The 14869-nt window shown below is 37.5% G+C and overlaps 2 protein-coding genes across 2 annotated transcripts; one reads left to right on the top strand and one right to left on the bottom strand.

Moving 5' to 3' along the window:
* Positions 1-44: 44 nt before the first annotated feature.
* slc5a8l (solute carrier family 5 member 8, like) lies at positions 45-8318 on the bottom strand. Its single transcript, XM_084127689.1, has 16 exons — positions 8165-8318; positions 7381-7905; positions 6704-6769; positions 6440-6491; positions 4447-4514; positions 3904-4058; positions 3345-3485; positions 3124-3253; positions 2962-3050; positions 2595-2707; positions 2411-2478; positions 2208-2294; positions 1759-1949; positions 1097-1206; positions 913-1001; positions 45-471 (listed from the first exon to the last, which is right to left on the bottom strand). The coding sequence occupies exons 2-16, from the start codon at positions 7732-7734 to the stop codon at positions 352-354; spliced, it is 1833 nt and encodes a 610-aa protein (XP_083983815.1). The 5' UTR covers positions 7735-7905; positions 8165-8318; the 3' UTR covers positions 45-351.
* Positions 8319-12379: 4061 nt separating this feature from the next.
* Positions 12380-14869, top strand: tshba (thyroid stimulating hormone subunit beta a). Its single transcript, XM_084127716.1, has 2 exons — positions 12380-12556; positions 13771-14869. The coding sequence occupies exons 1-2, from the start codon at positions 12398-12400 to the stop codon at positions 14059-14061; spliced, it is 450 nt and encodes a 149-aa protein (XP_083983842.1). The 5' UTR covers positions 12380-12397; the 3' UTR covers positions 14062-14869.

Below are 14869 nucleotides of genomic sequence, written 5' to 3'. Positions count from 1 at the left end.
TGTGTGTGTGTGTGTGAGTGAATGATATTCTGTGAGTTTGACATGTAATCATTTGTCAAATTTTATTTTAAAACCATTCAGATTTAATACAAAACCTTTTACTAAATATAGCTGTGTAAATGATTCAAAACTTGATCATGAAAACCGCAGAATGTTTAGTTTATAAGGACAGCCCATATGTAATATAAAGTAGCCCACTGGCACAAAAATAGATGCTTGCTATTAATTTATTCCTTCTCTTATGGGAAAGTTTAAAATAACTGAATTTATCATTATCATCATCACTCAGCAATTTCAACAGACAAAAATACAGTCATAATTTACTATTTACAATGCATCTATATCTCACATCTAAAACTTTGTGATCTTCTCCTTGTGGTCTTTCTCTTTCAGTGCAATTTCATTGTCATAGAAAACTGGACTGTCCAGACCCTGGATGTGTTTTGGATCTTTCTCAATTAAGTCTGACACCTAGAAAGAAAGAAAAAATATGCAATGCATTTAATAAATGTCTTTTGCAAAGCAGCTTTACTAAAACTTCAGCAATGAAACAATCAGAACTGAACAGCTAAGCATCTAGAAAAATGTATATTTACTGCAGACATTTATAAAACTTTCCATATAAATATATATGTTTGCATTGCTACAATATTTTAACAATTGTAAATATTTCGTGTACAGACGACAACGTTGTCAAAATGATCTGTGTTCACACGGATCCGTGAAAATAACTAAAAACTCTTTATTATGCTGCCAGGTCAGTAAATGTTGTGTAAATGAACACCAAAACTCATTTTTGTTTTCCGTTTTTAGTTGAAAACTGTGTTGTGTAAACGGCCCCTAAGTTATGATCTTTAATCCTGCTCAATATTTTTGGGCTGTGTTTGTCACACTGGTAATAACAGGTCTTACCTCTGAGTCTGAGTTTCTGCAGCCAAAGCAAATGAGATCTGACTTTCTGACAAAGAGCTCAGGTCGAGCTTTCTTCTGCTTACAGCCACCTGAAGTAAAAAAAAAAAAAAAAAAAAAAAACAGTTTAGGTTCAATCTTTGAGTGTTTGCCTCACCAACAGGCATATGAGAAAGTGTCATCTTACCTGAGATTGCACTAACGATTAGTCCTGTGATCATGGTCACCAGTATGCCCACAGGGCAGAAGTACAAGTAGGACAGAGAATACCAGTTGTCTGCCAAAGCTGGTCTTGGCCTTAAGGACAGCATGAGACATTTGTGTATTTGTTAGTTTTTGAAATGTGAGCGGTATAGATTTCATTAAAACAACAGCAGAAATAAATAACTATTTTTATATGAAGAAATGAATACTTTTATGTAGCAAGAATGCATTAAATGTTAGTGCAAATTAGTGATAGTAAAGATGTTTATAATGTTACAAAATGGTTTCCACAAAAACATTAGGCAGCACAACTGGTTTCAACATTGGTAATAATGATGATAATGTTTTTTTGAGCATGAGATTAGCATATTAGAATAATTTATGAAGGATCATGTGACACTGAAGACTGGAGTAATGATGCTGAAAATTCAGCTTTGATCACAGGAAAAGATTACATTCTAAAACATATTAAGAAAATTTAGTTTAAATTGATATAAAATTTCACAGTATTACGGTTTTACTGTATTTTTGATCAAATTAATGCAGCCTTGGTGAGCATAAGAGACTTTCAGCAACATTAAAAAATCGTACTAACTCTAAACTTTTTATTAGTTGTGCGTGTGTGTGTATATATATACTACTAACTGTGGAGTTGTGGTTTGTAGGACTGTGCTGAATGGTATCATAGTGGTGGTTTCATTCACGTCCTGTGCAATGCATCCTTCCACACTCAAAGGAAGGCGGAGGATCTTCTCAGGTAAAGGAGGATACAACTGAGCTCCAATTCCCACCCATAACGTTATAACCAGGCCGGAAATCAAACCAACTAAACCTCCCTGTTGGAAACAGTACATCATTAATTTGTATGAATTTTGTTTAGTGTTAAAAGTGCACAAAGTACTTTTTGTTTATATGACAGTGGTCTTGAAATTTACACCAAGTGCTATTGGTGTGGATGTAGCATGACAAACATTTTTGGTTACTGATGCTATAGGAATGCCCACTTGCTATGGAAAAAAATTACTTAGAGCACATTTAAGACATTTTGGTTATTTGTTTAAAAAAAGTGACACCTGAAATATTTAAGTTCTTACAGTGGAGTTTGCACAGCGGAAGAACATGCCAAGCAAAAAAAGGCCCAAGAGAGGTCCACTGATCATACCAAATATGGACAGCGCTGCCTGTGGAGGAAGGGATTCACAGCATGTCATTACAGTCTGTTATCAGCAGAGGGTGAGACAGTGAAAAAGTCAATGCAGGGACATTAAAATTTGCTTTGTGTACACAATAGATTTACCTGCAGTATATTGCCCATCAAAGATGCGATACCAGCCATTCCAATGCATACACCTCCATAGAATACACCTAGTGATGAACAGTACACCGTTACACATCAACATGCACGTCAATTCATCATCCCCTGCTTCACTCTGACGTGAAGCATGCAGTTGTCAGTGTATACAGCTGTCACTGAAACTCACTCATGCCCATGTTGATCCAGGTCTGCTGTCTCTCTGTCAGCCAGGGCATTGCTGGTTTCAAAAAGTCCGCCACTGTGACAGCCACCAGAGCGTTGATACTCGATGACACCGTACTGTTGAAACACAACACAAAAGCTAACTAATGGTGTCTGATACAAGATTCACATTGTGTTCCATCAAGCCTTAAAAATCAGGATCCCATATTTTTTCTCAGCTAAATCCTAATGACCTTATTTTTTATTTTAAGTACACCCAGTTGGTTTTGGTTTTAGGTTGTTCCCCCTCTCAATGACCTTGTTTCAGGTTAGAAAACTTTCCCAAAATGATCAGAATGGACTTATCTGACAGATATTTATTGGTTGTTCACCTTAATGTTCCACTGTAAGCTGCAGCCACAAACAAGCCTGGCAGTCCTGGGAAATCAGCTAGTATGTCCATCACCAGATAAGGAAGGAGCTGGAAAACATTTTATTTGGACAGATTAATTGTAAGCATTGTGAGTAAAAAATTAAGAGGTCACTTGTATTACCTGGTCTGAAGCTCCTACATCTTTATTGGTGAAAGGATCACAGTCTTTATATATGGAGTACATGGTGAGACCAGAGAGCATGGCCAAACTCACTGTGACCCATAAACCAACCATATTCACATACAGAGATCTGTGTGGGCAAATATTGACAGGACACCAGTGTTTGCATTGAACATATGCAGTATTAGTCTAATAATATCATGTCTTGAGTGAATACTCACAGCTTGGCATGAGTTACTGTCCGACAGGAAATGTAGCGCTGCACCTGTGATTGGTTGATTGAGTACATGGACGCCCACATCAGACTGCCGCCAACAACGATTGTCCAAAAACTATGACGCCTCAAAGGATCAGGATCAAAACTGGAGAAACATTTGAGAGGTAAGTCTATCTGTCTGTCTCTTTCTTTACACCTACCTTCTAACTATACACTACCATTCAAAAGTTTGGGGTTGTAAGTTTTTTAATGTTTTTGTAAAAAGTATATATCTAGTAATTAATTTAATAATTAATGATCTTTACAACGGAACTGAATCAACATTGAACTGACTTCAGCTGAACAACAGACGAAATGCATTATTTTCCTGTTATCACTATAAAGCTGCTTTGAAACAATAAAGCGCTATATAAGTAAAGGTGACTTGACTTTTGACCAATTTAATGCATTCTTGAACCTGAATAAAAGTATATATATATATATATATATATATATATATATATATATATATATATATATATTAATCAGTATGTGATCTAGTTTTCTAGTCCAGATTTCTTTACCTGAATGTTTCCAAACGTCCTCCATAGTAGCTGTCATTCCAGATCTTCCCGAGTCCCCCCTGCAGCACAGCCCCCCGAGCGATGACCGCCACAAACCCAGCCAACATGATGATCATCTGGAACACATCTGTCCATATCACTGCCTTCAGCCCTCCCTGTTAACAAAAGCATATCCGCGTAAAGTGCACAAATTGCACCATAGTTTAGATGAGCACCTGAAGACCAAGAACAACATGTAAAAAACAGTCATGTTGGTTTAAAAAAAGAGGTGGTTTTCATAGCAATGAACAATTCCAGTGAACAATTCTCAAAATAACCTTTTTTTTTTTTTCTTACTGCAAAGAACATTTAATAATCTAAAGAGCATTTTTTCACTATAAAGAACATTTTCTTCATGGAACCATCGATACCAGTCTATCGATTGGAAGTTAATGCAAAACTAGTAAATGAGCCAGGGGTGAATGGGACATTATCTGCTCTTGCCCTTTTCTGCAATCGCAAACAGAATGTAAAATTGTGATAAAACTGAATGATGTTACTGACCAGGGTGCAGTAGATGATGCAGACAGCCCCTGTCGCCACTAGCACTCCCCACAGATCCAGACCTGTGACTGTAACACAAGAGCTTATTTATAGACATTAATGTGTTTGTGGCCCTGTTTACACCTGGTATTAAGATGCGTTTAAATACAGGTGTAAACGGGGTCTAAAACGTTTCGAGCTTGTCCACTTTCGACCACTTCCAGTAGTCAAAAACACATTCGACCAGATTGCTTTCATATGCCCTGTTTACACCTGGTATTAAGATGCGTTTTGGTCGATCGGATCTCCAGTAGATGAGGGAGACACATTCCCGTTCACACCTGGTGTTTAAATCCGTCTCTTTTGTCCACTTTCAACCACTTCTGTCCTGATTTCTTCAAGTGGAAGGTCTATGGGCGGGTAAATGCATGGTCTTTTTTTCAGATCTTTTGATCTAATGGATGAAATAATCTCACACAATTTACTTATGAATGTAAATTGTGTGACTGGAAAACACTGAGAGCAGCAGTTTTAGTTCTTGCTCTGATAGCCACAACAGCAGTCGAACGCTGTGAATGTGTGTTAGAAATCAGGAATGGTGAGAGAACATTGTGCTTTTGTTTTCGTCTTCAAACCAAACTTGGGTAAATAGTGTGAGCTTATTTTGTCCATTAGATCGAAAGATATGAAAAACCCATAAATTTACCCACCCATAGACCCTCCAGTTGAAGAAATCAGGACAGAAGTGGTTGAAAGTGGACAAAAGAGACAGATTTAAACATCAGGTGTAAACAGGAATGTGTCACCCCTCGTCTGAGATCCGATCGACCAAAACGCAACTTAATACCAGGGGCCGGTTTCACAAAGATAGACTTTGACTATGGCTTAGATATAGTATAGTCAGACTTCAGATAGACATCTAAATCAGACCGTTGCACAAAGCATTTAAGACTCTGACTATCTTAAGTAGGACTACACTGCAATGCATTCTGGGTAAAATAAGACACTTTTCAAAACAAAAAACTTGGCGGATCGAGTAAGCGCATTCAACCGCTCAGTGCAGTTTACCCCAGCGGAAAATATGTGTTTGTTGGAGGAGTGTAACAGTTACAAGGACATTTTACTTGGGTAATTTAGCGGAGAATGTAGTAACAAGAATAAATTTTTAATTTGGAAAAAGATTGCTACGACAGTTAACAGCGTTAATCCGATCGTTGAGCGGATCGTTAAAGACATACAGAAAAGATACAAAAACATGGTACAAGATACCCTGTATACCACCCGTGACACAGAAGCTTTGCTGAGACCCACTGTGTCACCAACAGCATTCAGAAAAGTTCCTGTTGCATAATATCTCAACCAGTGCAAACCGGCGGCGCCCAGCAACGGCTCAGGACCTTGTTCAAAATTGTGCCACGCCACAGAGCGCCATTTACATTTTTGTCTCATATTTGTCTCAAATCGTCGTTAATGTATATACTGACTTCACCCTGTCCTGCAATATACATTTAGTTATACATTCATTAACAGAAATCAGCTCTGAGGTAAAGTGTTGCAACGATTGTATTTAATTGTACAGTACAAGCATAGCATAGTACAGACATATCTTAATTCCATAATGTCCTTAAACATAACAATATTGCTGGCCATAAACTGAGAAAATGCGCGTCCGGTGTGCGATACCTCGAGTTGTCCTAGATGCGAAACTTTTTCATCAATGAATGATAGTTGGTAATGTATTGCTGTATTGGGGAAATTGTTTTATTTTATTTTTTTTAAATTGTACATAAAAGCTAAATAACAATTTGTGTCATTTTCTTTCCCTAAAAGTATCCTAGGTGACAGAAAAGTTTCTATATTTGAAGAATCACCCTTATGCATTTCCGTACAAGCGTTGTTTGGTTTAATATACATTATATATGTGTGAAGTCATGGGGAGGCATTACTATTTCTTCTAGCAGGCTTTGTTAAATGGTTTTTGACATTAATAAATGAAAGATAGTTCTTTACTTACTCTGATTAAGTGCAAGTGCAGGGGCATAGATAACCATGCCTGTGTATAAAGCCTATGAGAGATAACACCACCCATTAGATGATTGAACAAATCTGTTTTGCCTAAAATTCGTTAATATATTCAACATTTATGACTCTATGACATGGAAAATGCATATACACAACAGACATTGTTTTTCCAAAGTGATTCACGATGACACAATCACTCATCAGATGCATGTTTAGTTATGTATAAAGTCATGCAAGAAGCTAAAATCCAACTTACGGTTTGAGCAATATACATGCTGGTCCCAATCACTCGGATGAGCTTGTTGAAACGCATTTCCAAGTACTGCAAAAACAAGTGACCAATTCAATTAATTATTAGCAAACGAAACAACATATTTACATTATATCATTTACATCATTACACAAAAGTCAGATTGTACGATGAACTATTACATACTGTTTTTCTCAGATTAACATCATTGTTGTTTTAAAGGTTAATTGTAAGAATCGTGTGCTGATACTGTAACTTATCAGTGACAACATCACCCGAACCCTTTTAGTTTTGCTGTTTTCGAAATACACTCAATGAATATATTCTAACACTAAATATATAATTTTTTTGTTTTAATTTTGATATGTTTTACTTTTTTATTTCATTTTAATTACTCTTTTTCATATAGACAGTGACCAGTGACAGTGATTATACAATAAAGCACTTCTGACTATGAAGTTGTCAAATCCAGTACAATGTCAGAGGTGATAAATCTGTTTGTCAATAATCTATCCTGACATTGCCTTTTTCCTTTTAATCCTCTCTCTCTCTCTCTCTCTCGTCCTCATTGCATTTCCATCTATTGATTCTTTATCAAACACAGGCACAAATGAGTGTGTTTCCAGTCTGTCTCTGTTCTCTGTCCTCATGCAAACCCCTTGTGCCCAGTGTCGCCCTCTTACCTCGTATGTGCTGGTGATGCCCAGGCGGTAAAACACAGGCACGAAGATTTCAGCGCTGATGATGGACATGATGGCATAAGAGAAGACAAAGATCCAGAACGGTGTGCCGTACATGTACGCCTCTGCAGGGGTGCCAATAACAGTGATCCCTGACATGAAACTAGCCGTTAGGGACAAAGCCACAGGCACTGCGGTCATCTGACGGCCACCCAGTAGAAAGTCTTCACTGCTGGTCTCCTTGCGTCCACGGATGGCTTGGAACAAGCCGATGCCCGCAGCAAAAAGGACCAAGCCGGCGAACACCACATAGTCCCAAACTGAGAACGTCGCAACTGGACCTCCAGTGCCCGCCATGATTTGGAAAGTGCTCTTTGAGAGACCCTAAAAAGTTATATACCCAGTGTCACGCCGGTTAGAAGTGATGTTCTGCTGGAAATTCCTTCCGAAGCTTTTGCCAACAGGAGGACGAAACCAAGTAGCTCCGGTCAGTGCCAATGACTGATAAGAATTAAAGTCTTCTGCAATCTTGGACCAGCAACAAAAAAAACTTGGGTTAATGATCCCTCAAGGCTAGAAGATATATCAAGTTACATTGTAAAAGGAAGTGAATGTTTCTTTTTTTTATCCCTAATCTTGCAGAAACAGTTTAGTCAAATTAAAATGAATTCAGGAGGATGCCTTGTGCTGACTTAAACCTCGCTTAGTCAGTCAACTTGTAGGTGATGAAGAACTAGGCTCTTTTAAGATCATTTTTAACAAGACTTCCAGAATATGACTAACATACCTCTTCATTGTGAGCAGGTCGTGTTAAACTCCCCAGTTCCTGGTACTGTTTTGAGGTTTACTTGAAATAAGACTTTTGTTTTTAGCTTAAAAAGTTTCCTTTCGGTCGTGTTGAATCATTATCTATCGATGGTTTCAGGTAAATCAGAAACCGTGAGCAGCTTTCCAATCAGCTACAGCTTGACAGAAACAATACACGCGATAAGATGAAGCAATTATTAACCACATATGAAACTCAGTTGATATGAGCAAGCAAAAGAGCTGTAAAATCTCAGATAGACATTCAATTGCACAGGTGTACTGTGAACGTGAACCTTACAATTCACACCAGTAAAACAACATAAGTAATGGTGCTGTGACGGTTGAGAAAGTTAATCTGTGACACTGTCAAAACATCTTGATGTTGTGATGCTGTTATAGGTTCTCCAAGCTGTAAAACAATTTTTAATGGCATTCTTTCTCCTATTTGAGCGCTGAAGATATGCGTCACTCAGGTGGAAAGAACTGCGCACTAACTGTGCATGCATTTACTTTTCCATTTTCAATATTGTGAACACAAGATAAGGCCTGCAAGATTTATACAATGAGAGCTTGGTAAATTGACTGAACTGACAGTGTGTATCTTTATTAAAGATCAGGTGTGCGATGATCTGCCAAGCGAGATGACTTAATGAAGCCCATTTGTTGCCATGTTTTGTTATAATACAGCTTGATTTGTGTACATAACCCACATAGGATATATTTCAACACTGAGTATCTTAGAACACCAAAAAATTGTAAAATGAATCATGTAATTATTGTGGAAAAGTGACCATTTATAGGGTATGCGTTTAAGCCAAAGAAGCTATATATCATACATTGGCAACATAGATACTGGATCAGACCCAAAAAGCTACTGTGTAGGAAAGGAAAATCCCAAGTGAGATCTCCCTAGTATCTAAATTGTTTCTCCTATACTGCGAAAGCAGATGCTGATTCTCAGTTAAATCTCCTGCTTCTCAGATTTTTCTCCTGGAAAAAAGGCTTTTATGTCTGATCTCAACAATGTCTCTTGGGCTACAAAGTTGCAAACAAAGGTCAGAGATTTTAATATTAAGTAATAGCTTAAAATAGCTTCCAAGATTAATTTTAAGAATTAAAAAAAATGTAAAATGAAAAATACTTTGTATACTATGGGCCCTATCTTGCACCCAGCGCAATTGACTTTGTACACCGATGCATGTATCATTCCTATTTTGCACCCAAAGCACAGCGGACTTTTCCCTCCACAGACGCACGTCGGTAAATTAGGGAATGAACTTGCGCTCCCGGGGGCGGTTCAGCGAAAAGAGGAGGCGTGTTCCGGCGCAAACGTTCCCTGGTGTTATTTTGCAGTTCCAGAAAACAATTCCGCCACCGACCAGGAAAAACCTAGTCTAAAGTCAGTGGTGCGTTCAGATGCTATTTTAAGGGCACATGCTTGGCCATAATGTAGCATGTGCACAACGCGCATACACTTTGCTTCTCTCATCTACACACAGACGGCAGTTGCCATTTTTGCAAACCATACATAATTACAAGGAAAAATATTCCACACAAGGGAAGATGTGAAAAAATAGGCATAAATCTAGCTTACACATTTACCAAAATTATTATACGCCTGTTTAACCGAAGCTAATTTGGGTGGATTTCTCCCATCCCTACAATGTCACTTCTCTGTGTTTTACGGCCCTGACGAGAACGTCGGTCTCCTCGGCTGTGAACCGCTCCTGGCGTGCGCCTGGCAAATCCGCCATTATAATAGCAACCCGCCATGGAACAAGCGTGCCTGCTCTTAAAGGGAATGTGAGATGTTGCTCTGATTGGTTTATTTCATGTTACGCCCAAACCACACCTATGAATAATGAAGCTACTTCAGACCAACCCATTTTAGATTTGCGTTGGACGCAAGAGTCATTTATCCCGCCGGTATAATAGTAACCACAAAGTTACTTGCGTTTCACGCTTGATACTTGCGTTTCAGATCGTTAAAATAGGGCCCTTTGTGTCTATTTATGTATTTGTTTTGTTTTTTCGCTTGCTTTTATTTATTTTTGGATTTTATTTTATTTTTAATGTTTATTTTGCAAGTAATTTTAGAAGAAACATCTGAGACTTACAGTAAATTGATATTTAAATGTAACAGAGATTTAGGGGTATTGACATGCACTGTGAATATTTAGTAGGCCCTTAATAATGACCATACAGCATGTAAGTGATTTGATTAGAAAAGAGTCATTTTTATGCATGCTGCACAGTATGATGGAGATGAAAGAGACAGAGAGAGATCAGGTTCTGTGTCTGTATAAGAGCAGCAGCCTTTCAACACAAGCAGGTTTAACCAGATCCTCCAGGTAAGTGGTCATTTTGATTTACTATAACACTGCTGTTTGGCAGCCAAAAAGTAGGAAAGACACATGAAAAGATAGCAATGAGATTCTGTATGCATTTTTTGAGTTATAGTCCAAAAAGTGACTTTCTCTTGGCTGACACTTTTTCATCATATGGACAACTTTTTCTCGTTGCAAAACAATGCTGTTCTAGGCAAGTAGGCAATGGAATGCATTTTTTGAATTCCATAATGGTGTCTTTTTTTCTAAACATGCATTAGACCAGGGGTTCTCAACTCAAGGTCAACTTTCATGCATTACTCCAACCCTAAACACACCTAAACAAGCTAATCAAGATCTTCAGGCTTACTAGAAAGCTACAGGCAGCAGGTGAGTTGGATGTTGGAGCTAAACTCTGCAGGAAAGACCACGAGTACCAGAACCCCTGCAAATTAAGGTTAAGAGTAGATCAAGTTCAAAACGGCTCTCCAAGCTCTGTGTTTTTTCCATTCATCAGTGCTCGTCCCTGCAGTCGTGCTGCGCCTCACATTTTTACTGCATAAACGCTTTCTGTGTGAATGACCCTTTACGTTTTTTTCCGCTGTCAGTGGAGCTACGAAATCGTAGAAGCCTATTTCCACCACATATGAAAAAAAATGCTTTGTTAAATCATAATTATGACATGCTAAGTAATATTTATAAGATGAAAAGTCGACTGTCAATTATGAGATGAAAAGTCTAAATGATGACTAAAAAAGTCTTAAATGTGATTGACACACTATGCCGAAATTATGACATGCTAAGTAATTGTTATGACATACTAAGTCAATTTTGAACTTTATTTCAGAATTATGAGATAAAAAGTAAAAAATTATGACATAAAAAAGTCATATTTATGACACACTGAGCCATTGACAGTCATTGAGATAAGAGGTCGAAATTATGACTTTCTATATCATAACTATGACTTTTTGTTATAATTTCTTCTTTTTATCTCATAATTATGACTTTTTAATGTCAAAGATGACTTTTTGATTTCAAAATTTAAACTTAATGTCACAATTTCTACTTTTTTAACAAAACTTGACTTTTCATCCCAAAATGTGACGTCATAATTTTGACTTTTCATCTAATATAATTTCTTCTTTTTATGCCATAATTGTACAAAAGCATGATTTATTTAATTTTTTTCTTATGTGGTGGAAATAGGCTTCCATGAAAGAGACCATGATTAGAGTTAACCTACTGTGCCCTTCAAGTGGAGACAGAAATATTATAATTACGAGTTCTGAGCACACGAATGACCAAACATAGTCAAATTTACTGGTGGAAAACTTAAAATTCTAGATGATATATGAGTTGCAAAGTTGTGATGTTGGAAGGAACGTGTTGATTTGAAAGAGATAATAAATATGCATAATCTATATAGAGATCAGTGGGTAAGTGTGTAGCGAATGATGTTAATCACTCAACTTTCACAGTTTGCATCACATTTAGTTGTGATAACATGTAAAAAAAAAAAAAAATGATAGAAATTATCATCATTTTGAATTCAGATGTGGTTATTTGGGTTAATTGTTTGCAAAATATTTCGACATGTCGTAATAACTAATGCCCGACTCTGAGATAAGAGTTTCCCAGCTGCACTTAAAGGCAGCAAAACAAAATCCTGGAAACCCCCCACAACAACAAGCCACAGTGGCAACTTGTGCAATCATGTGCTATCTATCACCAATCACATTTCACAATAAATGCTAGATGACTTTTAAATCATGTTGCCTGGTTTACTATGTTTATATTTGTGATTTTTAGAGTAAATTTGTCATTATATTCACTGTAGTTCTCCATATCCCACTAACAGACATCCTGATACCCTGCCAGCTATAATGTCTCCTCTGTATGTGGTTGGCATGCTGGGACTTTTGATGAAGATATCAGCGCCTATGTGTGCCCCCACTGAGTACACCATTTACATCGAGAGACAGGAGTGTAATTACTGTGTGGCTGTCAACACCACCATCTGCATGGGCTTCTGTTTCTCCAGGGTAAGTGTGAGGACAGAAAGTGAGGAGGGTTATGTAGAGAGCTGGATCCAAGGAGAGACGCTCCAGCATGATGTGTGACAAGCTGATTTTAACAAAAGATGATATCTGTCACTGTTTATTCACATCCATGCCAAACCTGTGACTTTCTTTCTTCTGTGGAACACAAACTGGGATGGGATTTTTCCATTCCATTTAATTTCATTTTGTGTTCCACAGAATAACAAAGATCATAATCTCTTAATTACCTGCATTTTCTGTGTAGATGGCACTATTGTTCAGTACTAGCAGGCTAGCCTTTTTGCCTGTGTTTTTGATGTTGATGTTTGTAAGTTTTATAGAAGACAGAGAGGAAACACTGTACCTTTTCCAGAAAGTATTGATGATAGTGATGGCAGTGCATCAGAAAATAAGGTGAAAGGAAGAAGTTGGAGATCAAGGAGGATAAAATAATAACAGAGATCAAGAATATAAATCATAGATTGTTGTGGAAGTCAGGCATTTGAGTACATTATCCTATGCCAGTTTGGAAGATGTGATCCATACTACAACCAGAGGTCAGGGAAGACGCCACTGCCTATTGGCCTCACTACACTGACACGCAGTGATGCTCCAAAAGTGATGACTAAACAGGTCAAAATCCAGTCATACACTGAAAACGAAGAGTCTTGGTGATTTTCACTTGTGCTACAATTGGTTTGGAATTCCAAGAAAGAAACAATGTTAAAGATTTGTTTGATGTTTTAAAAAAAAAAAAAAACTAAGACATTCACTACTTTGAAACCAGTGAAGTTACATCTGAATTTGTGTCAAGTTTTTCACATGTGAGTTCCAAATGAAATATACTAGCACAATGGAATATTAATAAACCCTTTGGATGTTTTTTTGAAACACTAAGACCTTTCTACTACTTTTAAGACAGTGTGTGACGTTTCAGAAAATTTGCCAAAATTATTTTCCCCTAATAGGACTGAGCTGAAACTTCACAGACGCATTCTGGGGACACCTGAGACTTATTTTACATCTTGTGAAAAGGGCCATAATATTTCCCCTTTAAGAGTTTATGGGTATTGGTTTAAGAGTGTGTAAATGAATTTAATAAACAACTACTTTAAGAAATAAACTGGGATATTCTAGATCATAACCTCAAATGTTTTCTGAAATGATTTAGTGGCAATTTGGCTAAATATGCATCTCTGCGTACATTCGTCCTATAGGACAGTAATGTGAAGGAGTTGGTGGGTCCTCGTTTCCTGGTTCAGAGGGGCTGCACCTATCAGGAAGTCGAGTACCGGACGGCCATCTTGCCTGGCTGTCCTTCATATGCAGATCCTCACTTCACCTATCCAGTGGCACTTACTTGCCACTGCAGCACCTGTAACACCCACAGTGATGAATGTGCCCACAAAATCAGCAGCGCTGCGAGGAAATGCTCCAAACCTGTCCGTCATCTGTACCCCGACCCTGAGGAGGACTACATCCAGCCATTTTGGGAACAGTACGAGTAATGTTTGATAATTCCTTGACTAAAACTGAAATTAAAACAAAGTGTATGTGTTGTAGCAGTTGACTGGGGGGAATTGTTTGCTAGAAAATCACTGAGTAAACCTTATGTCACTAAGTTACCTAACTCGTTATGTTTGCTGTATTTTATATCAAGCATCTGACGTCTTTAATGAGGCCAAAAGTGGTTAAAAAAAAGGTGTGGTTTTAATGGGGTTCAAATACTTATGCTTTTATGGATAATAGACCTTCTGCGAACTTTAATGATGCTTTAGTGTTTGATCGGCAGTGTCTCTATAAAAAATTTAGAGGAAATATCTTTCCATAAAAATGTGTTTTATCACTATTGCTAGTGTATATGGTTTAACAATGGGTGTTTATGAAATTATTCATCCAGTTGGTTGTAAGGACAATGGCTTGAACCATTTTATGTTTTGGAAAATTGTTGACTAATTCATATGAATTTCTACAATCTCTTTTGTACGTTTTTCTACGATCTGCTTAGGTTTGGGGTGAACCATCATGCTTACTTTTTCTTTAAAAAAACTCACATTTCCATTCAAATCACATAATACAAATTCATACAAAGTTGCTGCCTCTTAAAATAGTTACCAAAACGACTGCCAAACATTCCCCCTGTCTGCCATTAGTCATCAAACTGATAGTCCCACCTTAAAAGCATACCATTGGCTGAACCGATGTTGCTTTGCTTAGAGAACCATTTGAATACTGATTCTGAGACTGTGCCACTTGGTAAAACATTGTGTTGCCTAAATGTTTTTCATTAAAAGACCTGCTTTGTATTGAACCACC

The sequence above is a fragment of the Abramis brama genome, assembly GCF_963993115.1.
Source record: "Abramis brama genome assembly, chromosome: 11".
In the NCBI taxonomy this organism is placed as follows: Eukaryota; Metazoa; Chordata; class Actinopteri; order Cypriniformes; family Leuciscidae; genus Abramis; species Abramis brama.
The sequence above is the reverse complement of the archived record's forward strand: the minus strand, read 5'-3'. Positions and strand labels throughout refer to the sequence as shown.

Coding starts and splice junctions, on each gene's coding strand:
- tshba (XM_084127716.1), top strand. CDS start 12,398: ATGTCTCCTCTGTATGTGGTTGGCATGCTGGGACTTTTGATGAAGATA. Junction 12,557..13,770: donor TGGGCTTCTGTTTCTCCAGG/GTAAGTGTGAGG, acceptor TTCGTCCTATAG/GACAGTAATGTGAAGGAGTT.
- slc5a8l (XM_084127689.1), bottom strand. CDS start 7,734: ATGGCGGGCACTGGAGGTCCAGTTGCGACGTTCTCAGTTTGGGACTAT. Junction 2,708..2,961: donor GCTTACAGTGGAACATTAAG/GTGAACAACCAA, acceptor GTGTTTCAACAG/TACGGTGTCATCGAGTATCA. Junction 2,479..2,594: donor CTGGATCAACATGGGCATGA/GTGAGTTTCAGT, acceptor GTTCATCACTAG/GTGTATTCTATGGAGGTGTA.